Raw genomic sequence first — 27,467 nt, 5'->3', positions numbered from 1 at the left:
CAGCAGCGTTGCAGACTTCCTTTCTGAGATCCAAATGACAGGAACAGGCGTGATGAAGATTCTTTTTTTTAAAAAAAAATTTCTCTCTCAGGATGCTCCCGGTTTGTTGTTTGTTTTCAAGCCTGCTTAATTTAGGATTGAAGATTGATCTGCTTATTCTTTTCAGCTCTTCATGCAGAAGTCTCTTGCGGTGTTTTTTGGGTTTTTTTTATATCCTACTGTCTAGTATTCCAGAAAAAAAAGGAAGAAAATGAAAATCGGATGTGGCTGGTAAAGAAACACCTCCAACCCTTTCTGTGTGTATTATGAAAAAGCGAGACAATACCTGCTAGAGCAAGCTGGACCTTAAGCTAATAGTTTTATACCCTTGTGTAGTGTTCTGGCTAAGTGGCTAAACCAAAAACCCGCAGGATCTCATTCTCCAGAGTGAGTATTTTCAGGAGTTTCTGTGCTGCACCACAGACTGGGTAGCAAGAATGGGAAGAGTTGCAGTAACAGATTAACCATCTGCCAGCTGCAGCAGCAGCAGCTCAGGGCATTTCTCAGCGCTGCTCACGGCTATCGTTTCCCCAGCCATGTTTTTGTAATACTTTTGTTTAGGAAATAAGATGTTATGTTATATTTTGGTATTTAAGCATGAGTATCCCTGAGAAATGAAATGCCCTTTGGTTTTGGCTTTGCTGATCAACAGTCTGGTAAATAATACTGTGTCATTCATCTGAGCGCGGTTTTTTCTGCTCTCCTTATGGCTGACAGTGGAGGCTCGGCACTGTATTCTTCCTCTGAATCAGCAGTGCGTGTATGGAAAGGGTTGGATGTGCTAGAGCTGGAGACAGGAGAACTGTAGAGTTTGAGTCGTAAAGGGGTTCCTCAGACTGGGAAGACAAGGCCTTAGAAACAGATGCAAAATATTTGTCTTATTTTGCCAGTAACTCCTTTCTTCCCTGGCGAGACCAGTTCTGCTGCGAGGCTGTATGTCTGTTGAAAGCGGCACATGCTGAACTGGAGTCTGTCTAAATTTGGCTCTCTTGGCTTTCTGGCGCAGTTTAGTGGACCAGCAGAGGAGAAGCTGAAACATGCAACTGCCACCTTCTGCAGTAACCAGCCATTTGCTCTAGAGGTCATCAAGTCACGCCAGAAGAAGGACTCTCGCTTCCAGACTTTTGTGCAGGTGAATTTTATGCTAGGGTTTGAGTTGCCTGAGGATGTGGCTGGTAGCCAGCACAGCATAATGAATAGTTGTAGATAAAATTATTATAATTAATGACATAATGTGTAACATTGTCTTCAGATTGGGATCATTTCCAATACTGTATTTAGCTCTGCTAATTGTTTCTGGAGGGAGGAGCCTGGACTTCTGGGGAACACAGAATGTCCTGATAGATTGCAGGGCAGCACATGCTGTTCCAGGCAGGAGATGGCATCTGAACTTGAGGTGGCTGTTTCCCAAGGATGAGTAATTCTGTGGGGAAAACCGCTTATAGTAGTGCAATTTTGATGCATGCCATGGGCAGAAGACAGATGTTATGCACTATTCTATCTGCCAGGCAAGGGCTTCAATACAGGTGGCATTTGGAGGAAAGAACATTATCTTCATTACCACAGGCTGGGAGGAAGTCTGGTAATACAAGGGTTGAGGTTATACTGAGAAATGTGCTGTAGTTTTGCTGTAGTGTGAAAACCTGAACTGATGTCTTCCCTGTGTGTCAGTGACTGAGATTGATTGATTGGAGATGGTACCAGGCCTCTGTGAAGAGATGAGGGAAGGAAGCCGTGGCTTTTGTGATGAGCCTTTCCTATACGTAATTGCAAATGGAGAGGGGATGTATTGTCTGAATGATGGATCTTGGCATTTCTTATCTTGTATTTAATTACTGGAAAGTGAAGTAATAGATGTTTATGTGATGAATAGATGTTACATGTTCAGGTAATTATAGTCTTAATAAAAATGACAAATGTAGTTATTGTGCTGTTTAAATCTAGGATGCTGAGAGCAATCCACTGTGTCGCCGGTTGCAGCTGAAGGATATCATTCCCACAGAGATGCAGAGATTGACGAAGTACCCCCTTCTGCTGGATAACATTGCTAAGTACACAGGTAAAGCCTTTCCACTGGGGTTGTGTGTGCATCTCAGCAGGTTCTCTAAGCAAATGTGATTTCAAAGCATATGTTGAAGAACAGTTCAATTTTATGGGTCACCATCTGTTTTCATTGTGACCTCACTGCTGCCTCCCGCACAGGAGGGCAGGTTAAAAAAAATAAGTAAAAATCCAATCTTTGTTTCTAAATTAAATTCATTTTACTTCTTATTAAAAAAAAAAAAAAGGAAATTCAATGTGAAATAAGTGAGTGACTGTCTGCTTTGGGGTTTATGTAGAGTGCAATATAATAATTGAATTGTAGTTTTAAAAAGCTAGAGGAGGGGAATGAGAAAGTTTTGAAGATAAACCAAACCACTCTGCTTATGAAAGTTACTGACAAAACACCTTGATTTTATACTAGTTTCTGAAGGAGAAAACCAGGTGTTGGTGACTGTCTCCTCTCCATCCTCCATTTCCTAGCCTGTTCTACACTATTACTGTTACTAACGACGAGATGGACATGAAGAGACTATTTTTTCTGCACCTTTATATTTCTTATTGTGTGAGAGTATGTGCTTATGTCAATAGCTGGAATTACATCCAGAAGAAACAGAGGCAAAAAATCAGCTAGTTTGTAACTCCTCCTTATTACAGGCTCTTAGCAACCACATCTTCAGGAACTTCCTGAGAGACAAGTTGCATTGGTGCTATTGTTTTGAACAGTCATTCGCATGCCTGTTATTTCTGCAATTTTCTAGATATATTTAACTCATTTCTACAATCTTGAAGAAGGAAATAACTAGAAAGAATTAAGTCGCTGAAGATGATACTCTATTTGTTTCAATAAATTGCTTTTCAATGACAAATATACTCTGACAAACCTTTTTTTTTTTCCCTTGAATTCAGGACACTAAGATAACTAAATCAAACTATTAAGAGAAAACACATTTAAATGAATTCCAGTTTCCATGTGGATGCATTCAAGAGAAAAAGAATAAGATCTTCAGTAACAAAAATCCCTAATCGTCTGTTACTAACATAAAAATGGGAAGAATGAAGAATCTAATCAAAACCTATCAAGTTATTCCATTGTTTAAACAATCTGGGATAGACATAGGGCATACTTCTGAGCAAAGAGGGGAAAAAAAAGGGAAGTATTATAGAATCTAAGTAAAAATCATGTAGTGTTAAGGCTTATGGCAAATCAACATGTTTCTTCAAGGAGAGAACAAAAAGCAGATAATACAGAACAAATTGATTTTTTTTTTTTTTTTTTAAGGTCAATGTTTCCTTGTTACCAACTGGGGGTGCTTGTGGTTTGGTTTTGGTTTGTTGTTTGTTTGGGTGGTGGTGTTTTTTTTTTTTTTTTCAATCCTCAGGACTATTTGTTCAAAAGTCCTAATATCTGGGAAAATGCGCTCCGAGTGCAGTCTGACCTATACTTCAAATCTGATATAAAACAAGGTTCATATAAAAATTTTGCATATTATAAATATGATGTCAGCTAAGAATGTGAAGCAGCTTGAACTTGGAAAGAAATACTTTAGCTACCCAGCAGACACCAACAGAATCTTAATGTAGCCTGCCTTCCTCAGCCACCGAATCTGTAAAGCATTAGAGAACATTTTTCATGTTCTTCCAGGAAGTGGATGTCTTAGCTAGGATGTCTTACACTGAAAGATATTTCCAGCATAACAGGCAAAAACGTGATTAATACCACCACAAAATGACTTTTCAGGTTTACTAGCAGATAACGTGCTGCAGTGTAACTTCATTGCTCATAAAAAGTGTACTGCGTTTACAAGTTCATCTTAATCATAATTAGGAAAGCAGGTGACACTCCATTATCCTTGATGTACTTGTTTATTTGCCTCTTAACTGAACTCTTAATGTGGCTTGTGGTAGTGAGAATTGATGGGGTTCACCTGTGCCTGCCTGTATACGATCAAGTGACATGGGCAGGGAAGATAACTCTTGTTTGCTCTTGCTGTAATGGAAGACTGGTTTGTATGCTCATGCTGCATGAATGGAACCAGAGATCTTTTCTCCTAAGCTGTTAAAGTAAATACAGGCTATCTGGATAGAAAAAGTTATGTAACACGTTTTCTGGAATGTTTGTGTTATGTTTCTTTGCCTGTTTCTCTCTCTTCCAAAACAATTAAATAAAAAGGATTGGGAGAAATGCAGAAGCCAGTAGTTGGTTGCCAAATGCTGGACTTTGGGTTGCTGACTCTGTGTGATCTTCAATATTGACTGCGAGACTCTCCTTGTACCACTATGGAGTCTTTCTGAACTTTTTAGATTTCTCAGAATACTTCTCAGATTGATGTTCGTGGAGTGAATAGTTGTCACTAGCCCTTAGAACTTGTTACTCTCCCTTTTCTGTGCCATATATGGAGATCGTCAGAGGCCAGGGCATTGTGCAAGGCAGAATGGATTATCTCCGGTCACAAATCTGTTGTTGTCATTTCCCCTTTGAAATGCAGGGGGTTTGTTGATAGGCTATTCTGCAAATTTAAGTTCTCTGTGTTGAATTTGACATCAGCAAACTGCAGTAGATTTCTGACTCTTCCAGCCTCTGTCAGAAAGTATTATTACATTTCCTTGTTCTCTTGCAGAACTGCCTGAAGAGAAAGAGAAAGTGAAGAAAGCAGCAGATCATTGTCGTCAGATCCTTAACCACGTGAATCAGGCTGTCAAAGAGTCTGAGAACAAGCAGGTAGGAGGTGAACAGAGTGAGCATCAAGGGTTGGGGAGAAGAAAGCTGAAGAGCAACAAGCTGTTTTAAGATACTTAGAGTCCCTGTACCAGGGAATTTATATTGTGCTTAAAGATGTTTTGTGGCACAAGTATTCCTGTGAGAGGAGGAATCCTGGGCAGTTGAGAATGTGTGGCAATATTCCTAACTGCCTGTGCTCTGATGCTAGTGAGTTCTGCTAATGGAAATGACCATCTTCATTGCATTTTCTTGCAGCATTTGGAAGATTATCAGCGTCGTCTTGACCTGTCCTACTTGAAGCAGTCTGAGGATCCCATGATGGATGAGTTCAGGGTAAGTGATAACTTACAGAGAGATTGCTTTAATATTGGGATTGCAACCCTGTTGTTCGGTTTGTGGCTTTTTCTTCTACAGTCTTCTAATGTACAACCAAATGGTCTTTGGAGATGAAAATTGTTACCACCGTCTATGCCTGTGTCTTGTATAGATTTTCCGTGTTTACTTATCCCTCCCCTATCTTCCCCAAAGTCAGTGTGGATCCAAAAAATTTTTATATGAAGACACTTCTGTAAAACTCTTCATGTATCCTTCCACAAATAAACTTGCAAGCTTTTAGTTAGGAAATGAAGAACTTCCTGGCAGTTATGTAATCTTGCTGTCATTGATTGTAGACTCTGAGTCTTGGAAGGAATGACTTGTGAAAATTGTCACTTCTTCTTGCCTGCAGATCTAAATGTCACAAGCACTGAAATGACTGAAGAATCCATTGACATTATAAAGCCCATCAGATCATTGGAATGATTTGTATATCAGTATACCATTTGTAGGCACACTTGACTTGCAAATTGAGTGCCGAAGCTTTAGCATTAGCCAGCTGTAATACTAGAACTGCAAACTTTATATGGGGTATTGGAAAAACTCCTTCTAGAAACCAGGTGATGTCCTAAAGCCTTAGTAGCTTGACTTAGTAGGAAGATTCGCTGCGCTGTGACCACCAGCATTTGCAAAAGAGCAGTGAAAGAGAAAGAGTGATAATAAACACCTCTGGCGAGATTTTGGCTTACAAGCATACCCCACACCTGCTCCACGTTTTCTGTCTCCAGACTGGATTTAGCTGCTCACCTCCAAAGTGGAGTGCCCGTCCTAGCCTTCCCTCTGACGTTCCCATGCTTTACCGTTATTTGCTTCCACAGAAATTTCATAGTGCTCTTTTTGTCTTTTCCCCGGTGACAGAACTTGGACCTAACAAAGAGAAAAATGCTCCATGAAGGACCTCTAACTTGGAAGGTTAATCGTGACAAAACTATTGGTGAGTCCTGTTCCGTCAACTGACTTAGCTGAGTTTGTGTGGTAGCTGAGAAGGGAAGAGAAAGCATTTCTGCAGCTTCCAATTATGCTTCTTGCTGCCACCTATAATAATGACTGTGTGTTTCTCAGAGCTGATGAAATTATTCTTATCGATTCTGAAGTGTGCTAGTGTATCATTAAGGCCATGCCAGGACACAGCAGTCACTCATGAGGTGATCCAATTCCATCTGTAGCTTTCTGCTGTAGTTTTGATGATGAAGATTTGCATGCTTTGCCTAGAATGGCATAGCACTGATTACTGCCTCTGCATGAGTAATCAAAAATGCAGCCCTTTTCTTTCTGCAGGCATGTGACACAAAACTATGAATCTTTAACTAATTCTGGGTTCTTTTGCACTCTGTGCAGATCTCTACACTCTGCTTCTGGAGGACATTCTGGTGCTGTTGCAGAAACAAGATGATAAACTGGTCCTGAAGTGTCACAGCAAAATTTTGGCATCAACAGCTGACAGTAAACACACCTTCAGTCCTATCATCAAATTGAACACCGTGCTGGTTCGTCAGGTGGCAACAGGTCAGTGTAACCCACTGATAAAGCAGAGAGGAAGCCAAACCCAAGGATTAGATCAGTTGAGGATACATGGTTTTGTCTAGAGTTCCAGTGTAGAACATGGAAAAATGTGTAGGCTTAATTTAATTCTTGGTTGTCCAACATCTTGCTTTGTATGTATGAGCTGTTTAACTTGTTTGCATCAGTAATAGGCACAGCTTGAGTTTTAAATAGACTTCTAAATTAAAGTACTCCATATTAGATGAAAGGTACTCTAGAAATTATTAGGAGAGAAAAGAGGAGAAATAAATCTGTTTCAAAATGGTGTTGGCAGTAATGGCTCTTTTCTTTCATGACTAATAGACTGATTTCCTGGGTATAGAAGGATCGATATTTGTTATATTATAGCATTGGAGGGTTATTTTATGAACTCTTCTTTCATTGCTTCTGGTTGGAGTTATGCCCATTTTTAGGAATTTTCAGAAAGCTGTGTGGGACAAGGCATCTAGTTAAATTCTTTCCTCCCTGTGTTGCTTCAGATAACAAAGCTTTCTTCGTCATCTCCATGTCAGAAAACGGCGCTCATATTTATGAACTGGTGGCGCAGACCGTTTCAGAGAAGAATGTGTAAGTAGTTGGTTTAGCTTCATCTGCTGCTTGATTTATGGTATTTGAGAGATATTTTGCATCTACTTGCCTGTAGTACCTGTGGAGGTACCCATGAATTACCTGAGTTCCTTTCCAAGCTTAGCTGAAAACATAGCTGTGCTGGCCTCTGTAGGAAGGATTCAAGAATAGTTTGGGGTTTTCTTTTTGATAGAAATGCTTTTCTTCTTAAGTTTCAGCAGGGCATAGATTTATTTGTATGATGCACAGCAACTGTCCAGTGTGTCTTCTGTGAAACCCTTCAGTAATATGTGAAATGTTACTTCGAGCTTTTTTATGTGTTTATATATATAAAAGAACTGCTTCACCTGACAACTCCTGCTAAAGTCCTGTCATTCATTTCCTTCTGCTAGAGAGTATACTGGTGAGGTGAGCATTATGCTGTTGTGCCTCAATTGCAACTGCAAGGTATTACTGAGGAACTGAATGTAACAGAATTTTTAAAAAAGATTTATTATTACTGCTTTTCTTATCAGAAAAAAATTAGCTGGATTTAAGAGGCATTAAATAAAGAAGTATCATTATGCTTCAAATCTTGCATGTTTTTATTTGATGTTTCTACTGCAGGTGGCAGGACCTTATAGCTCAGATGGCAGGGACTGTAAAAATGGAAAGTACCAGGAGAGTGATTCCATTACAGTCAGGACCTGGCGAGTAAGTAAAAGTAGCTGGAGGAAGGAGGGCTGGTTTTTCTTTTTCCAGTACCCCTTCTTCTGCTCAAAGATTGTCAGCCAAAGCTTGGATTCTCCTGCAGCAATTCAGATACATGTGACTAAAAGAATGTGTTAATTCTTTCCATCCCGCAGAGAAGAGCATGAAGAAGAGGAGCAGCAGAAGCTCAAAGAGCAGCATGACATTCCTGCCAGTAGTCTACAAAGTCCAGGTAAAACAGTGGTCCGGGTAAATGGTGTCAGTAGATACTACGTGGAGTGCGAATGTGCCAAGCTGTATTCCATGTGGCTTGGGGATCTTTTGGTGACTTTGACGTTTTTCTAGAAAGGAATGATTTCTTTACAAGTCACGTAGACAAGTGATACCAAACCTCTTGGAAATGTACCTCTTAGTATTTCCATCTGCTTTATAAATTGCTGAGAAAGATTCTGCCCCGCCCCCACTCCCCTCCAGAAAGAACTGGCCTTTCACCAAGCCCATGCTCAGGAACTGTATTTTCTTGTATTTCGGAGATTTCTGTGGGAGGCAGAATTTTCTGCAGTTCATCGTCTTATTTAACATAGCTGTTGAACCTGAAATCTATCTTTTCTGTTACTAGATAAAGATTTGGGCCCCGAGTCTCCCTTAATACAGAATGCTCAGTCTTCTTCGCCCATCATGTCTGAAAAATCCAAGGTAGAAAGTATCCTCGTGTCAGAAGGACAGTTTGATAAGGTGCAGCAGGCACACCTGACACAAGATTCCTCTGCCTACTATGAGCACACAAGCACCGGTTTACCTTCAGTATCAGAAGGGCAATGGGCACTGGATGCATTACGGAACTGTAAGTATCTGTGGGCAGTGTCTGGTGGGATGTGATTTGGAGATGGGAATTGTTGGTCAATCGTCTCAATCAATGAGCTAAAATAAAATCTAAACCCCGTTTCTATTAAATATGAATTCTTTCTGTGCTGTAGATCACAACATAGCAAAACAAAATGGATGTGACAGCAAGGAATTCTAAGTTCTGAATTCATATACTGGCCCTTTCTTTGGCTTTAGGCATTTCAGTGGTTTTCTGTGGTTTTGATGGTGGTAATGAATTGTTACTTACTGTTCATCAAGTGCTTTGATGACAAGATTACATTGCAGATCTTTGTGCAATGCTGTACAGTGCCATTGCTAGTCAGCAGTTTTATAGAAGACAATGCAGTTAGCCTGCGTACTTTTTTTTTGTAGTGCTGGAGCAGAATTGGAGAGGTTGCTTGAGTTGCAGAATGTGATTTTGCATATCTTTTTGTAGAATCCTGCAAATGAGTTGGGATATATGTGAGCTTGACAAAGTCTAGGTTCAGATTTTCTGAGGGCTTGGGAGGTAGTTGGATATATAGATCAGCGCTAGTGTGTGTGTTGAAAAGAAATTCTCCTGATGGACAGATTATTCTGTAAAATTGTTTATAGAATAGTTTTAATTGCTTCCTCTGTTCTTTGGAATATCTCCTTTCAGAGGAAGCATGCAGGGCTCTGCAACCTATTTGATCTGATCTAGCAGTGCAATTCCTAAATATAACTTCCTAAAATTTGAATGAATTCATTAATCCTTATATCTCTTCTTGGCAGCTCTGAAAGGGACACGGAGTCCCTCAGTACTTGGAGAGAATAGGCTGTAGTCCTTCTCTGTGGGTCATTTGTTTTTACCAAAATGCAGGGCATTCACATCCTTGGCCTGAATTCCTTCTTCCATCTCTGAACAAGTAATGGCAGTTCACTACAATCTAATAGCTTATCTTGGGTCTGTTGATCTATTTCTGCTGCTTCTTACAGGATTCAAAGTCCTTTTCTAATTCTGAACACTGTACGAATGTTCCTGGTACTTGTTTTCAGAGACCAGCGATAAGAGTCTTAGTCTGCAGAGTGTGTAAAGCCAGCGTTAGTGCCCTAGCGTCTCCTGACTGGTCAACCTTAAGAGAGCGTCCTCTGACAGCAGCAGTGGGTCACTTGCATTTTGACAGGAGCCTTCCACTTAGCTGAGTGACTCCTCTCTCGTATGAAATCATAGCTTTTCTTGGCTGTCACATGAGCCTTATTTTGTGAGAATGAACAGTGTTCTTATGCTCTTGACAGTATCGTATTTTTGTTTTGAACAATGTGTCCTTATTAGGAAGTGTTTGGTTGGGATAATTTGAGAACTAAAGGATTGTGGGTTGAAGTTCAAGCATAAATTTGCATGAAATTTTAGGGAAAACGTGTCCTCGCTTTTTTTGATCTGTCATCTCAAAGTTGAGTGGAATATTCTCAATGCGCTTGTTTCTCAGGCGGGAATCCCCTGTTACGGCCATAGCTTTTAGTTCGTTTGAAGGAATGGGTAAAACCTGGGCACCTACCTGCGCTCCAGCTCTCTTGCTGGATATTTTCAGTAGATGATCTCTCTGTTTTTCTCTAAGCAAGATGGAACTCGTACTGACATGTTTGCTCTTGCTCGTAAGGTAAAATGTGGAGTCAGGCTTCAGCCCTTCTGTGTTTATTTTTATCCCTGTTTTTCCTACCAAGAGCAATGAGAGGGCTGGCTGCTCTGAGAGAAACCTTTTTGAAAGGGTGGCCTTTTTGTCTGATTTAATCATTGTTGGGAAGGTTATGGTCTTTGAAGACTTGTGAGCGTTCTCTCTCCTTGCAGTGGGCTTGCTGAAACAGTTGTTGGTACAGCAGCTTGGCTTTTCTGAGAAGGTGACCCTTGAAGACTGGCAGCGCTTTCCCCGGTTTAGGACCATTTCTCAGGAAGCCCAAACAGATAGTGGAAATGAGCCTGGACTACGGCACTCCGACAATAACAAATTTCCCCAGCCTGGAACAGACAGAATGCTTCTGAGAACCAGAACTAATGAATCCGCAGCCAGTTATGGCCTCCGGACTTCAGCTGAAACGCCAGCGTCAGGAGATGCCATGCAGCTGATGGTGCGAGACCCCAGATCAAGTAGTAACTTGGCAATAGACCACATGAGTATGAATCTGGAGATCTCAACCTCAGAGCTGGAAGGGGTGGGTGCTGACGAAAGCGGGGAGCATTTTTTTGATGCTCAGGAAGCTCACAGTGATGAAAATCCATCTGAAAGTGAACTAATGGAAAGGAAGGAGGAAGAAGTGCAAATACGGATCTCAGGTGAGTATTATTTCCTTCACTTGTTGAATGATAGTCTGTCCAGATTCAGTATTAGAAACTTCCTCTCTTGCTTATTTGGTATAGGACAGTTAAAGTTAACTCTCAGCCCTTGACAGTCATTTTAGCCCTGGAAAAGGCTGTGCAAACATGTGCCTAATGAATTCTTTGTTTTCTGAAAGGAGAAGCTGAAATACTGTGGCGGGGTTAATACTGTGGCAGACTGTAATTACAGACGCACCGGGTACAATGCAGGCTCTTGATTGCGGTTGCCACTGAACCACTTAATCTCTCAACTGACTGTTGGGACCTGCAGGGGAGACGGTTTCCCTGAAGGCAGAGCACTTTCTTAGTCTGTACACCCAGAGCCCCCGCGGCTCATGCTGTTTTGTAGATAGAGTATTGGATTCTGATCAACCTTCAGAAAAGAATCTTCAAGTTTAGCTTTGCACTGTAATTGTCTCCTGCGACCTTACACCAGTCCGAAGCGCTTAAAAGCTTATTATTTTTGTCATTACTACTTATGGTATATTTGGCAGTTACCTGAGCAACATCTTGAAGTATAACTCTTCTAGCCTTCAAGAAGGTTATAGAGCTGGTAAGTCAGCAGAAAACCAGCTCTAAGACAGTAGCTGTGAGCACTTTGAAGGGACTTTGAGCATTTTGTTTGGAAAGTCCTGTGATTTTGCTCAGCCAACGTGGTGACACTGCACTAAACTTAGCACAGAAGTTGTGCTCTATCTCGTGTGCATGTTGTGGCAGGAGGTAGCTAGCAGTAGGCAGATTCTGTATGACTCTTAGTCTTGAAATCTCTTAGCCGTAAATACAGTTTCATTTTAAAATTGGATTCTATTAATGTGAATAAGACAATTTGTGACTGTCTGAATGCCACCTTCCAGCTACGAGTCGAAAATAATTTTTCTTTCCCTGAATTACTGAGACATTTTAAATTCTTAAAACAGAGCCAACAACTTGAAGCATCTAATTTATTTGTCAACTCTTACGCTGTTTGCTTCCTTAACTGTGCAGGTGCATCAAAATTAGATTGGTCTGGTGTTAGTCTGACTCCACATACTAGCTTTGCTGCAATACGGTAGAGAAAACATTTCACAGAATGCTATTGCTAGGTAAATCTAGAAGTCTGATTTGTCAGGTACTGTTAATATAAGTTCAGGTTGTTCAGATATTACAGTAGAAACACAGATTTTGGAAGAACAGGTAGGCAGGAGGTTAACTCATCTCTTCATGTAATTCTCAAACTGCAGTGCAAAATGCAGCCATGATCTCTGAAGCCCAATTCAGAGCCAAACTAGTCTGGTCTGATACAATCACTATTCTGTGTAGTGTTCACAAATGCTTTTTTTTATCCATTTTAAAATGTCTCGGGATGGGCTCTCACCACTTATCTTTCTTAAAGTCTGCTTAAACTGTCTACAGTTCAGTGGTTCTTGGTGATTACTGAGCTGGACATGATAGTAAAAAGCTGTTCTCTTAACAGGAAATTATTTGATCCTTGATGGATATGGAACCGTGCAGGAGAGCTCCACAGATGAGGAGGTCTCGTCTCTAGTTCTCCAGTGCACTGCAGGTGGCCGCACCTCTTTGGACTCTGCACAGCAGCAGCCACTGTCCCCACGGGACACCCAGTCAGATGGAGGAAGCTCCCCGTTTGCTGAGGAGATGATGGCCTCGCGCTGGGCTGCAGTGGAAGAGTCCTGCTCGTTTGTAGCAAGCCCTCACTTCTCTATAGAGACACGTGTGCAGATGATGCAGTATATTCAGAAGATAGAGGACGACCTTGAAAAGTTAAAGGTATAGCACGCTTCTATTTGCAGTATCAGAGGTTTCATTTCCTATGGTTTTGTTTGAGAAAAGAGCATGAAAATAAGATTGAGTGGGAAGAAAGGCAGCCATGCCTTTTTCAGCTTTGGCTCTTATCTCCGGGAGCTTTTGAAGCAGAAGCCTGGTGCCGTTTTGCTTGTGTTAAGTTGTGGGTTACGAGAGACAAGTAGTTCCCACTAGAGCTAGCGCCTGAGTATATTGCTTTTGAATTTGGAGAGATTCCTGAGGGACAGGGCAAAACTGAAGCAAGTCTGTAACACTGGAGTTGTAAAGGGGCCGCTGGCCTAAGGAAGATGAATTTTTGACCTGGAAAGACTTATCAAATCTGTCGCGTACTGCTGCTAATGACAAATGAAAGTGCTAAGTTGCAGTTGACCAATAACAAGGCTTTCGGCCTCACGATGTTCAACACGCTTCGTTGTATGTGATGGGGATTCTCTATATGTAACAGCCAGAGAAGGTCGATAGCATCTCGATGTACGAGACATACCAACACGTTAAGTCAGTAGCTAGCCTTCAGTTTAAGTGAAATCTGAAAAGAAACTGAAATATTGCCTGCAAATGGAAGGCCTGACAAAGACGCTGATAAAGGAGTTGAGGTCCATTGTGGGTCACTGTGCAACATGAGTGATTCCAGTCCACTCACCTGTAGTGAAACTTTGCTTTTCCAGTTTGAAGCCCTCTTTGTTCACTTGGTAAATAGCGAAAGAGCCACTTGATTGTTGGTTGTTTTTGGTTTTTTTAGGAGGTTGAGGAAGACTACACCATTCTCCGACGCCAAGGGCTGGCTGGATCAGCCTCCACAGGAGAGCACTCAGGTACGCAACGAGGCTGCCTAGAATTGGTAGCATATGTCACGTTAGCTTCAGACATTAAACAAAGAGCACATAGTCACTTATTAGCGTTCCTCATTACAAAGGAACATTACAAAAAAAGGTTTCACCTACTTCAGCAGCTCTCGCAGGGCTGAGACTGTGCTGATTCCAGGAAAGGTCAGTTGACTCCATTGAGACTCAGATGCGCAAACGAGCTTGTGTCTTTGTCTGAAAAGGTTGTTTGCCAGCTGTCTCACCCCTCTCTGCCAAAGACCAACATCTCAGCATGTACAACTTCTCTTTCAAAGAAGGGTTGATTGATGTAAAGTCCTAGAGGAAGATTTTTGAACACAGAAATTGATTACGAGCTGTCTTTGCTTTCTCTGGTGTGTCTCTGATGCTGTGTGAAGTGGTTGCCATGGGTCTCTTGAAGTTGGCCTTAGGCATCCTAGAGATGTAACTGCGGGAATTATTAGCAAAGGTCTTAAGGTTAAATGGGTGTGCTGTGTCTCATAAAACACGCTCTCTCTGCAAATACTAGTGTTCAGAAATGTTAGACATTCATCTCTCATTGGGCTCACAACCCCCTCACCACCTTTTTTTCTTTTTTTCTTTTTTTTTCCTCCTTCAGACAAAAGCTAGTCGTGTTTTCAGGAATGGCTGATGGTTGGATGAAGAGTATCAAGACGCAGCACCCATTGTCTTCCTCGTGGACTCTGAGACTAGAGGGTTTGGACCATCCAAACGTGAACCACACTCTAGCAAAGTGGTCATGGAGAGCTTCTCCTGTGGGGCATCTGCACTATTTGTCAGTGAGGGAGTCCATTCTATTCTGCTCCTCTTCTTGCTACCAGAAATTCATTTTTCAGAACAGAAAAACGAAACCAAATGTACAGAGCTTGGGTGTAGGATATAAAAATGTATTTAGACATTAAAAAAAAATCAATGTATTTATTTGACTTCATTCCGTGTATCAAAAGCATATTTTAATTTTTTAATCTGCCTTTTTTGTTCTATTTTAATTGGGTAGTGACAGTTCTAGCCCTATGCCTATAGTACACCTTGCCTGCCACTGCTCCTGAAGCAAAAGTCAGGTCTGAGGAGAGAGGGTGTGCCTGTGTGCAGGTGTACCTTTACTTCACTGGACTGGACTCTGCACTGCCTGCTGGCAATTAAACTGCCATGTGAAGAGCTACTCATGAAGGTGTTAGGATGTCTTGCGGCTGGAACTATCTGTATTCAACAATTGCATGGGAACTGCTCGTATCACCGCGTGCGTAACAAGAATTTCCCATGCACTAAATAGCCAGGCACTTGAGATGGGCAACTCTTCTTTCCCCTCTCCCATTAGGGGTCTCTATTGTTGACATGCAAAATTAGACTGGGAGAGGAGAAAAATAGGTTTAATTTTTTTCTTTACTTTGTTGGCTTTGAAAATTGTCTCCTTTGTAAAGTGATAAAAATACTTGGACCTGCAGCACTTTTCTAACTCTTCTCTGGATCAAAAAGAAAAAATGCAAACCCAGAAGTGTTTCAAAGATGTGGGGCACATCTGCCTCGGATTCACTACTGAATGAATAAGGGCTGCCATTTGAGTTAGCCACAGGTACTGCTGATTATAGGGCCAGTAAGTTTTAGTACCTGAAAGTATGTCTTGCTGAGGGCTTGGGGTGGGTTTGGGTTTTTCTTTGGGGGGGGCGGAGTTGGGTTGTTTGTTTGTCTTTAAAACTGATTTGTGCCAATGCGTTCTCACTGAAACAGAGATGTGCAAAACAACGAAGGCTGAAACAGCTCTCTGGTACTTCCTCAGGCCTGCCCTAATGGGTTTTGCTGTTGGAATTCCTTCCAGTCAGGGAACAAGGTGGTAAATATCAGGCCACCAGCAGAGCTGACACTGGACAGCCTTAAGCTGGCTGTGCCTCTGCTGTGAAGTTGTTCCTAAGGCAGACAGTTCCTGCTTGGCATGGAATGGTTCACGCTGTCCCCAGTATCACAGACACAGTGAACAGGACTGCTAGTGCCAAGTGCGTGAGGCAGTCTCTTTTGCACCCTCCTCCCCAGTTTTAAACTGTTCACTGAAGCCCAACTGAACAGCATGCCAAACCAGTAAATCCCATTAACAGCTTAGAGCTGCTGTAGCATTGTTTGCATCCCTGTGTGCATCCTGAAGTGCTGAGAATCTGTCTTTGGTCAGCATAAAGATCATACTCCCTGCTCCTTTCAAACAAACGTTTTCTCTTCAGCTACTGGCAAGAAATCAGATCTGTGCTTTGTCTGCTCATGTAGGAAGAAAACAGTTCTTGTTCTTGCTGTTAGAAACATGCAAGGCATGGGGTTCATGTAAAGATTGACAGAGGTTGAGCAGAGATGATTTTGGGCTGGACATAAAAGTTGGAGCCATGAGCTCTTAGAGTAGAGAGGAGTTTCTCTTCTTTTAAGAGCTAGTTGCACAAAGTATCATTTTTCACCAGCAGAGCATTGCACTGCCAACACAAGCCAAAGTGTTCTCTTCCGGGCTGGCAGGAGCTTCCTCTTCCCTGGGACTCACAAGGCCTGTCCTGTTGCACCTGTATGAGTGTACTGTCAGTATTAGCCCAGCACTTCCAGTCTTACGTGGGTGGCATCTCCCCTCCTCACCTTCAGCCAGACGGTTCCTTTGGCTGTAATCTCCTAGACTTCCTCTGATAAGCCCCTAAACTAGAATGCCACCTCATGCTGATGTGGCATCTTTTACCTGATCCTGCCAGAAAAGAGAACTGGGCTGTAGCCAGACTTGGTGTTCAGGGCCCTTGCTGCCCCACAACTGCCCATCATCACTTTGTGTGATGCTTGCCTGGGTCTCCATACTCCAGAAACAGCAGCAGTTACTATGACCTTAGCTGTCTAAAAGCTTTCCAGCAGGCTTCCGTGGTTGATTGTACTTTGCCATTGAACCCTATTAGAGACACTTTAGTCTGCCTTCTTCACGAGTGTGCAGGAAGACCAGCAAAGATGGGACCCCTGAAGGCCTGGCTGCTCAATGCTCTTTCCTTGTGACTTGAAGACAAAATCCTTGATTCCCTGGTTTCCTCCAAGTTGCATGAATTTCAAGGTGTGTGGTGAGCAACATACTGCACGAGAAGCTGTAGCTGTAGCAGTCTGCCTGTGCTGCCTCTGACTTATTCAACTTTGCATAAGCATTTGTAGCATTATCCACCACTACGTTGTTTCGATGTCGCAGCAGTGAAGATGCGGAGAACGTCTGTGTTCTGTCTTATCCTTATATTTCTGCCTCCAGAGCTGCTGGAGAGGAATTTTCCCACCGTCCCCTAATACTACCTTGGATTTAAACCCCTGGGAGGGCAGGTGCAGCTCTGTCTCTGTCACCTCTTAACATGTAGAAGGCGAAACATCCACACATTGTGCCAGGCTGATGATGGTGGCAGAGAAGCTCTGGAGGAATTGGACAGTCTCCACAGAGCAGGAGACTGCAGAGAGCCTTAAGGGGTGTCAGAGAAGACCAACCCAGTCGAACCCGCTTTATGACATAGTGTGCTGTGTCCTGTTTGGGTTTTGTTTCAGCCGGCCTTCTTACGCTTGCTCATCCTTACAAATAGGGCATTACTAATCTAAAAAAGTGATGGTGGGGTCAGGGATGCATTATCTCCCGAGAGCAGTAACCTGAAATAATGGATGATCCCTTTTTCCTCCCTAGCACATCTGCTGTATGGCAGACCTCAGGCCACGACTCGCTGTCTGGAAGGAGCTGGAACTCAAATGCACTATTCACGATTCTCACTGTTTTCCCCTTTAAGCCGTAAGATTGCCCTTTTTTGAACTGCAGTTTCCAGTATAAGGAAGCTTTTTGATTTGCCCCTGGTTGGTGGTTGGTTCATTGTACATTCCTTTATTCAAACTGGACTGCAGAGCAGGACAATGTTCTCTGGTTTGTTTGCCCCTGCCCCTCCTCCCCAATGTTTTTGGGTTTGTTTTGGTTTTTTCTTCCCCCAATACAAGGTGAGCAGGTGTTTCTTATATGGGGAACAAAGATGTAGTATAGCAACCATTCTTTCCTATTCTCCTGAGAAGTGATTTCCCTTCTGCTGTTACTGGATATCGCTCATGGACAAGCAAAAAAGTCAGATGGATACTTCCTGGAAAGGGGCATTTCCTTCTCCTGTCAAAGGGTAGAAGAGAAAATGCTAAACCGGTGTTTGATCACTCTCAAACATACCTCGTCTGTAGGGAGGGGAGATTTCTTTAACATGTAGGTGGGATCAGGAAGAAGGATGAGGAATGTAAACCTGAAGAGCCATGGGTTTGGTCAGCTTCCAGACAGCACTATGCCTGTTTCCAGGGTTCTGGAAAATTCTGATTTACAGCTCCTGTCCCTGTTATTGGAAGAGGGGTCTGGTGCTTCAGCAGGTAACCCTCAATTATGGATTTACAATCTCAGAGCTTGATGGTATCCGGTATTGTTTTCTCCCTGTGTTCCCCAAAGAAATACCTTACTTCCCACCCCCTGCCCAAAGGTGCCAACTGACAAGCAGATGTACTGCAAAAGGGATACTGCAGCCAAAACACTGCTGTTTATTTTGAATTAAGTCTTGTGGAGCTCTCTTCATACTAGAGTATTTTTATTTTCTTTGTACAACATACAATCATGTACTCTTAACAGAGATTTACTTTAAAGAGAAGAAAAAAAATCTGGAAGTATTCTTTAAAAAAAAACCACAAAAATCTTTATTAATAATCCTGTATTTTTACTGATCATGTTTGAATGTCTAAAAAGACTTTATTGTTCTAATTATCCAGATGTATGTTTGTAAAATAGCTCTTTTATGACTTAGCTGATAAGGTTGTATGTTTCTGGAATTAAATATTGGTCACTTAAATCTGTTTTCAGGATCTGGGAAATAGAAAATTTAAGTGTTTCAAATATCATTAAATAAGCTTAAAGGAAATAATTTTTGTCTGATGGATTTTTGGGATGGTGTTTTGCTTTAATTGCCTGAAGCATTTGGCAGGACAAACTGTCTTGAATGGGCAAAGGAAGCTTTCATTTGAGTCAAACAGCCTTTCAGGATCTGTTGCTGTTGCAAATGTGGAACCCCCAGTTCTTCCAGTTCACCCCGTTCTTATTGATGGGCTCCTCACGTCAGAGTGAGAGCCTCCTGCCAGTGTCCGTGGAGAGGCCCTCCAGCACCCAGCTCTGCTGCGGGCACTGCCTGTGCCCAGCTGAGTGGCAAAGCGAGCGAAAACGCTGCTTTCCTTGTCTGGCTGAGGTAAAAGGGTCCTGGAGTTCCACGCGCTGTTTCCCCTCTTGCTGTGCTGTCTCCTGCTAGTTCCAGAGGAGATGTTTGGGCCGCTTGAGCCACTTTGGTTCTAGGTGAGGAGTTCTCTCTAACCATCCGTATCTCATCCCCACCCCAACATTGTGAATGAACAGTGCAAGAAGTGGATGTTGCTGGACTCAGCGGTCTCTGCTTAAGGAGCTGGTTCTAGCAGCATCTCTCATTTTGTGTGTGTTCTCCAAAGCTCTGTGCCCAACAGGATCCTTCAAAAAAGAAAAACACCTGCAAGGGGAGGGGGAAAAAAAAATCTACTGACCATTAAGGGATTTTAATCAACTCTTAAAAATTCTGACAATGAAGACACCAGGTTTAGACCTTCACAGATGCTTAAGGACCTTGACCAGATCTCTGCTGGTCAGAGTCAGTCAGTGGGTATCTAGTCTTACTCTAGGATCAAACGTACCTCCTGAAAGAACTGAAGTTCCAGATCAGTAAGTAATCAACGCTTCTGCACCCGTCACATTCTGGACTTGTCCTGCTTTGCTGCTCTGTGTTTGGGAGTTGTTTGGTTCCGTGCCAAATGCGCTCTTTGTGCAGGGAAGAACGTCTCCGTCTTCCCTTCGGAGTTGACCAGTAAGGAGGAATTAGTACAAAACACCAGCTACAGGAAAACAGACAGCCCCGTCGCTTCATCTCGGCTGAGAATGAAAACCCTTCCGGACGGTCCAGACGGTAAGTGGTGCCTTGATTGTCTCTTGCACACATTTTATTGCACCTGTGGCCATCCTGGTCGTTTCTGCAGTCGCTGGATGTGTCGCTGGAGGTGGAATTTTGCTCTTTAGACTGAATGTCCTACTTGGGTGCAGCCCCCACTATTGCAGGCACTGGAATGCTTTTTGTTTGCTGATGCCTCGTTCTTGTGGCACTAATAGCAATTTAATCAACACTTCAGAAAGTTCACTGGAGCTGTCACCAGCTATGACAATTAAATCTGAGCAACAGATTTCGCTTTCTATTCCACGTCAAGTTTTGTGTGCCTGTGCTCCAGCACTTCACTGCTGCAGGGGTTGGTTTTAAGTTTTTAGTGTTGTTGTTTTAAATGCAACCAGAACCATTATCCAATGAAATTAAAGATTTTTCTATTAAGTTAATTTGTGGTTTTATTCGTGTTTTTAAAACAGAATCTGTTTTGATGGTTAGGAACTGTCAGTACGTAGCCTTTCATCATGGTACTACAGCTTGATATCTTCCGATTTTTTATCACTTGGGTCTTGCTGGACTAATTTTTCCTCTGAAGCGTAACAGAAAGCGTTTGCTGTTTCCTGAAAAGGCTGCAGCTTTGCATCAAATGTTAGCCAGAGTCCATGGGGCTTACACGATATTTTGCTTCCATTCTGTAACGTGAATCTTCTTCCTTGTGTATGTCTTTTGGTTTTACACTTTTTGCCTTTGAATAGGTTTGGTTCTTGCAGCAATGGCTTTCTCTGGAGTGCTCACAAAGGTGTGTGAAGTCATGTGTGCAGCAGAAGCAGACGCTTGTTTTTCCTCTCTGGACTGCTAACCAAGTTAGAGTTTCTAGAGGATGAAACCTCACCCTCGCGCTTGGCAGCCCTTGCCGCCTCTTTAGGAGATGTGGGATAGCGTGCCTGTGGGACAGGCACGTAGCAGCAGCTCCGTTAAACTGCTTTGTGTGTCAGTGCATGGGAGCGCTGGAGCTTTTCATTTCCATTCTTTTGCTGGATATTTTCCCCTCCGCTAGGATCAAAGAGAAATTTGAAAGAGAAGTGAATTTGAAACTTGCTGTTGAGGGAACTTTGTGAGTTTTTTAATAGGGAACATCTGTCGTACGAGTTCTGTGCCAAGGCCTCTGTTTTGTTGTGTTATCTGCAGAGGATGCGTTACGTGAATCCCTGTCGTTTAGGGGTAGATATTCCTACCTTCAGCTTTTGACTTCCCTGGCAAGTGATGCAGTCACGGTTCTGATTGATAGACAAGCTGATAAATTTATAAAAAGCAAGCACCAAGCAGAAAACAAACTCAATCAGCTATAATTCTGACTGTTTAGAGTCCCCCTTTTTTTAATTCTCTTTCTGCATTATGTATGTGAAGCTTCTTGAGAGATTACTTTATTATAATTGGTAATCTGAGCTCTATTATGCTTTCCTAATGATGCGGTTTGTGTTTTGCCTATGTAAATGTTATTGTATATATTCCCTTTACTGAGCTGCTGTAAATAAATGATTCAAAATAAACAGTTCAACAAAATCTGAGCTTTGTGTTTTCTCCTGCAGCCTATGCCCTTGAATCCCAACTAGGGGTGGGAGGGAACCGTACGGCATTTTTTAGGGCTCTTTCACATACACAGTCATGGAACTAATCTCTCCTTGCTGTCTGCCACAAGTAGAGAAGGAATACACAAGAAAGGGCTGAAAGTCTTTTTTCAGATGGTTTTGTGTCATTTCTGAGTTATGTTATTTAAAGTATTGTGGTCATGCAGCATAGCCCCCAGAAACGTCGGTGTGTTTGGCTATACTCGTCCTTGAATATATCTTCTGTGGTAATGCCGGACAGTTCTAGCTGGCACTGAGGACTTCACTGCGCTATGAACTTCACAGGACAAATTTCTGGGCCAGAGAGCTTGGACACGCCACAAAGTAGGGAAATAAAACTGCTGCTGCTGATGTGCGAGAGACTAAAGAGCCATTCTGCAGAGCTCCAAGTGTTGCAAATTTATTTCCATCTGCATTAAACGATTTGACGACTACTTGGAAAATAGTTCTGGGAGAAGCGTGTTCCTTGTTTGAGATGACTGCGCAGATCCCTCCTTCATTTTTCTGTATCACAAACTGAAAACGAACAGCGCTTCCTTCCTCAGCCAGGGAGTGTCTATTGCTCTGCTCCGTCCTCACCAGATGGGCGATTACAGCTGCAAATCATCAGCTGGGCTTTTGGCAGAATGATTGCCCAAAATATCTCTGCTGCTCTCTTGCACCAGTTTGTTTGTTTCCAGATGTCTGCAGCTTATTTAGCGTCAAGTATTTTCCCTGATCAATATTTTAACCTTCTTGTTGATATTTACTCAGTGCTGCTGAATAAACTGTATGAAGTGGAACTCCATGGATGGGAGAGTGAATCTGCATTTCTACGAGCTCTCTGGAGGTTTTGCAATAATTCATATTATCTGAGGTTATTGTTATACTAGGATATTAATGAGCACATCTTCCTCCTGTCTCTTGAAACTTCAGTTCAGATCCCACTTCTGGTGCTAAAGCAGCATCTCAGTTCTGAATTAGCGTGGAGAGGAGAGAGCTTTGTGTTCGTCTCCTGTCAGCTCCAGCTGGAGAGAACGCTTCCTCTCTGGTTTTATAAAGATGTGTTTGCTACAACTGCATCTGTTTCCCTTTGACCTTTGTGATGAGAAGGAGTTTAAATGGTTCTCTGTGGGTCTTCATTGCATTTTTAAATCCTGAGGGAGGTTTCTGCTCCTTGTTCTTCCATCTCCCTCTAAAACTCTGAAGTCTAATTAGGCAGCACTGAGCAGAAGAGATGCCCTTTCCGTTCTCCAGTAGTTCTGCTGTTTGTTTGCTATTCAAAGCAAGAACTTGATTACAGAACTGCATGTTCTCTGTTCTGCTATGCATGTCCTTTACCTGGCATTTCACCTCCAAATACTGACATACTGACTTTTTTCTAAGAAATAGGTTCACAAGGTTTTGAAAGCCCCTCTGATCCATTCATCATCATCTTTTTGGTGGATGCATGCAGCAGAAGTCAAATAGCCTCAATTGTATCTTATATTGAACTCATCTTTTTTCCTCAGAAATTTCTTTATTCTGCTCTAATAAAACTACCCCTGTCACTGCTGAGCTGTTGCTCATCTGTCTCTCTCTAGAAGATGGTCTTTGCATCTGGTCTGGAGTTGGCAAAAAGAAAATGCTTATGTAAAGCCAGACAGTATCAGTCCACCATAGAAACAAAAAACAACCCCAGAAGTATTTCTTCCATGGTGGTGCTGCTGCTGCTGCGGGTGGCAGTGGCTGTGGGTGTTCTCTGTCAGCCACAGACATAGGAGAGCTGACAGTAGAGTAGCCTGCAGTAGCAAAAGGAGCTCTTCCCCTGAAGACCAGAGGCTGTATAAATTGTGGCAGAGGTTTAAGGGCAGACTGATTTGCCCCAGCGTGAGTCACAGCCAGAGCAGAGACTCCGGGGCTGGAGTTCCCTGAACCCATCACAGAGGTGGGCAGCAATGCTCCTCTCTGGTTGGGAGAGTGTGTCAGTTGATGTCAAAGACTACAGCAGCAATACCATCGGTGTCTTCTCTCTGAGCTGTGTCCTTAGTCCTTGGAGCAACCTGCTGATGAGACCTCTGAAGTCGATTTCATTCCTCAGTACTCCCCTCACTTAATTATTTCCCACCTGTGAGTCAAATCTTTCTCTTTCACCACATTTCAAAGAGAAGTGGCTTTGGGGAGGGGGTGGATGGGGAATTTTTGCCTTGCTTTTAATTTTCTTTGGTGTGTGAATGGAATATATACAAGAGAAAACATCCTTTGATGGCAGTAATTACAAAGAAAGAACACCAAAAAGCCAGGGAAACTAAGATGCAAATGAAGATAAACACTTCGCAAATAATCAGTCCAACACTTATTATTGTCTGAAGAGGCTAGATCTCCTTGTGAAGCCACTAAAGGTGGTCTGGGTTTAGTTCCCAGACCGCCTCGCAAGCCTGTGTGACCTTACTGAAATTGTGTCATTGCTCCATCCCTCTGTTTGCCATCCATAAAATGGCAAGGCACTGCACGTGCTTTTCTGAGCCTTCCTTAACTGCTCTGATCTCCCAGGATGCCTCACTGTGCATACAGCACCTCAGAGGGTATGTAATCAATCTCTTGTGGAAGCGCTAGGCACTCACTGTGTGTGTGTGTATGTATGTATTTATGAGACTAAATGACAGCTGAAGGAATGGGCTGCTCTCAACATTGGGAACAAGCAAAGTGTAAGGATGGAGGCTGATACTGGGTAAGAAGTGGCCTAGGAAGGACCTGGAACTGAGCGACCCAGGTCAGCCGTTGGTTGGACCCTAACGGTGCTAGCCAGGAATTTTGGTGAACGAGGCATATCACTGCTTTTCAGGCAACAATGATCACTGTGGCTGTTTAAAGGTCAGTAATGCCAGTGTGGTTGCAGAGCTCCTGCAGCTCTGGAAACAGTTCTGTAAGGAAAGTCATCTCACACCCAGAGTGCCTGGGAAATCTGCGTTCTTGGCTGCAGAACAAGAACCCAACAGAACGCCAGTGGTGGCCGCCAGATTTCTTGTAGCCTGCATCCTGTAACCACGTACACACCTGCTGCATTCCAGTGCTGTGAGCGATCCGGCAGGGACACATCCTCACCCGGGGAAAAGCTTTGGACCTCCACGTGCATCGGGGGGTGGTGGGGAGAAGTCGTATAACATAGGGCGTGGAGCAGCCTCTTCGGATGGGACTACCAGTGTGCCCCCAAATTTTGCATCAGCATCACAGATGCCATTTCTGACTTCAGCTCTTTCAAATTCACACACATTTTCTTTTGCATAAAAAAGAAAGCAAACAAACTGTTCCGCAAAATGTTCCTTATTTATCTAACTCATCCTACTAACTTCTTCGAGCCGTCTAAATATATATATATAATTAGATGGGCTTTTTTATGTAACTACCACAAGATACTTATTCCGCTAACCAGTTCCCTCAAAGCTCTTCTTTTCTAAAAAATTATCTAATTTGGACATGTTCTATTACCAATAGGAAGTTGTTACGAACCTTGAAGAGAAAATCTGGCACATGTATAATAGATTTATTTTTTTATATTTCAGTCAAATGAGAAATCTTGCCTTTTGCAATGTCTTTTATCCCCAGAAATCTCTCAGTACCTCATGCATTTGACTGAATCTTTTTCACGCAGCGCTGTTATTTACTCTTCTGCTGAAATACAGCCACCTATGAAGATAAATGTGGCAGTTGTTTAAACGATCCACGACTCAACTTCATGTCAATTTGAGATCAGAGCCTCTCTTAGTGCAACTGAAGGGGAAAAGATAATTTATAAGATATTACATATAATGCGCCATGAGGAAAGCGGTGCGATTACGGATGGTGGCTATTTGCCCCAGATGTTTGGATCTGGATTACTTTTAAAATTACCGCTGGGGAAAACTGTTTTCTGAGACCATCTGCTTTCCTTTCTGTGCCTTGCTGACCTTAGGGAGCATCTCAGTAGTGATCGTGGCTCCCAGAGAAGGAGCTTTCAGAGCTGCCTGGTGCAGTGGGGACCAACCAGTGCCCTGCCCTGAACACCCTGGAGGGTCCCTTGTCTGCCTCCGGGACAGACGCTGCCTCTCTGGCTTTCTGAGGTATTGGTGGCTCTTCCCTGTCTTTCTGTGCCCCAGAGCGTAAGCGGGATCCCAAACCCTCTATAATATTTGCATTTATATTCTTACAACAACAATAGTTCCTTCCACAAACAGAATTTTCTAGGTCATCAAACTCTCCTGCTTTTGCAGGCCAGCGTGTCAGATAAGATCCTCCATAAAATGACCCAACTCTATTTTAAAACTAGTTGGATGACTTCCCTCCCCCTTCTCTCCCCACGTAACACTTTCCATCAGAAGACAGTTTCAAAACCCGTCTTACAGTAGAATCTTTTTTCTTTCCAAACCAAACCAGATTTATTTGCAGACAGTTCCTTTGTTCCCTTGCTGAATTATCTTAAGCACAAAAATCCTGAAAGGTTTTAAATAAAACACAACTGTCTCAGAAACCAGAGAGAGAAATGAAGCTGCAAATAATTGGAATCCAGCTATCTTTGCAGAAACTTAGTGGTGAGACTTGCAGCAGGAGAGCCTCAGCTTTTCAGGAGCAGGGGAGGAGGAAAGAAGGGGGAAAGGGGAGCGGGGAAGGGAGCAGGACGGACCTCAGCCATGCTGTCCTTCCCCCTGCCTTGCAAGACACATCGAACTGGGTCTGGGTCTGAGCGGGTGGTGAGGGAGGTTGTGCAGCCACACTGTGCTGCTCCCCCACGGTAACACTGCTCTGGAGGTTTGCCCATCACAGGGGAGGTGAAAGGAGCACTTCGCACTGCCCCTCTGGAGAGCAGCACATCTTCCTGCTTTTCAGGTCCCTGGTGGCCACAAACCACCACCGGGATAGCTGTCTCCTCCACATGGCTTTCTTTGCGTTAGCTCTCACCTGTTGGTCACCGACAAGGGTGCCCCTAACTTTGTGATTCTGCGCTGATTTCCACCACGCTGGAGGATGGCTTATGGGACTGTTCAGCTGAGGTCTCTCTATTAGCTTTGCAGGCCTTCAGCTCACTTCTAAGGGCACAACAGCAAGGCTGAGGCTCCAATAATTGCATGAAGGACTTAGGGCTGTGCAGAAACATCTAAAGAATCCCAGTGTGAGTGCAGAAGTGAACCCCTCCGAAGGTAGGAGAAGGCAGGAGCCACCAGGAGGAAGCAGCACCTGGTGGGATCATGCTTGTGAGGGGCATGCAGAGGAAGCCCTGCCTGGCTCAGGTGTGGTCAGCACTGAGGTAAGAGGTAGGCTCTGTCTATCCGCCACTTCTGGAGTTGGCATAGAAGCTGCTCTCGGTCTGGAGGCAATCCCAGCGCTGTCAGCCCTCCGGTGTGCCTGGGCTGTCTCCTTCTTATCCGCCACTTCTGGAGTTGGCATAGAAGCTGCTCTCGGTCTGGAGGCAATCCCAGCGCTGTCAGCCCTCCGGTGTGCCTGGGACCAGTGCTCCCAGCCCCCACTGCTGCCTGCTCTGCCCATGCTCAGCCATGAGAAGAAAGCACCGCTCCATGCAGGACTGAGCTGCAGCCCAAACAGTTGTGAATCGGGCCCTTGAAGGCCACAATCATAAATTAAAAGCAAAGGCAGCCCGGATGTACGGAAATGCTGTTCAGTTCTGAGGATAATGAGTGGCCTGTTGGGCAGGGTCACCGGTGCACAGGGCCGGGGATCATTCACAAAACGATTGACTTGTGGCTGTTGTCCCAAGGGAAATGATGTGTAAAAGGGATGAGCTCAAAGCACCCTGTGCCTGTTACCTGCGTATTTTATGAGTAATTTGTCTCTGAAGCAGAGGCGGTTTTTTTTTCTCCTCCTGTGAAGCTGACTCTTTTCCTCCAGTTTATTTCTTCTCAGCAGGAGGGGAAGATGAATTTCTGTCAAATAATAGTGCATTGCTCCTAATGCAAGAGTCCAATTAATTGATGGCTTAAAAGCTTTGCTTTTCTTGCTATTAAAAACAAACAAACAGGAAAACAAAACTGCAGTGTAGCAAAGAAGGCTGGAGCATCGCAGCCTACAGGGACGCCTCAGCTTGGAAAACTGTCTGGTGCTGCATTCCTCAGCCTTGCACCACAGGTC

General features: G+C 43.3%; 1 protein-coding gene across 1 annotated transcript in view; it reads left to right on the top strand.

The window, feature by feature from the left end:
* The window catches only part of ARHGEF12 (Rho guanine nucleotide exchange factor (GEF) 12), a 41,488-nt gene extending 26,698 nt beyond the window's left edge, over positions 1-14,790 (top strand). Inside the window, exons 27-40 of the mRNA XM_010145055.1 lie at positions 1,046-1,171; positions 1,984-2,098; positions 4,701-4,801; positions 5,057-5,134; positions 6,035-6,110; positions 6,515-6,682; positions 7,198-7,285; positions 7,892-7,978; positions 8,131-8,207; positions 8,595-8,819; positions 10,650-11,132; positions 12,628-12,941; positions 13,717-13,789; positions 14,418-14,790. Of these exons, the coding sequence (XP_010143357.1) occupies positions 1,046-1,171; positions 1,984-2,098; positions 4,701-4,801; positions 5,057-5,134; positions 6,035-6,110; positions 6,515-6,682; positions 7,198-7,285; positions 7,892-7,978; positions 8,131-8,207; positions 8,595-8,819; positions 10,650-11,132; positions 12,628-12,941; positions 13,717-13,789; positions 14,418-14,428 (2,022 nt within the window). The 3' untranslated portion in view covers positions 14,429-14,790. The remainder of the gene's footprint in view (positions 1-1,045; positions 1,172-1,983; positions 2,099-4,700; positions 4,802-5,056; positions 5,135-6,034; positions 6,111-6,514; positions 6,683-7,197; positions 7,286-7,891; positions 7,979-8,130; positions 8,208-8,594; positions 8,820-10,649; positions 11,133-12,627; positions 12,942-13,716; positions 13,790-14,417) is intronic.
* Positions 14,791-27,467: the final 12,677 nt, after the last annotated feature.

Source organism: Buceros rhinoceros, unplaced genomic scaffold, assembly GCF_000710305.1.
Source record: "Buceros rhinoceros silvestris isolate BGI_N320 unplaced genomic scaffold, ASM71030v1 scaffold18651, whole genome shotgun sequence".
Lineage (NCBI taxonomy): Eukaryota > Metazoa > Chordata > Aves > Bucerotiformes > Bucerotidae > Buceros > Buceros rhinoceros.
The sequence above is the reverse complement of the archived record's forward strand: the minus strand, read 5'-3'. Positions and strand labels throughout refer to the sequence as shown.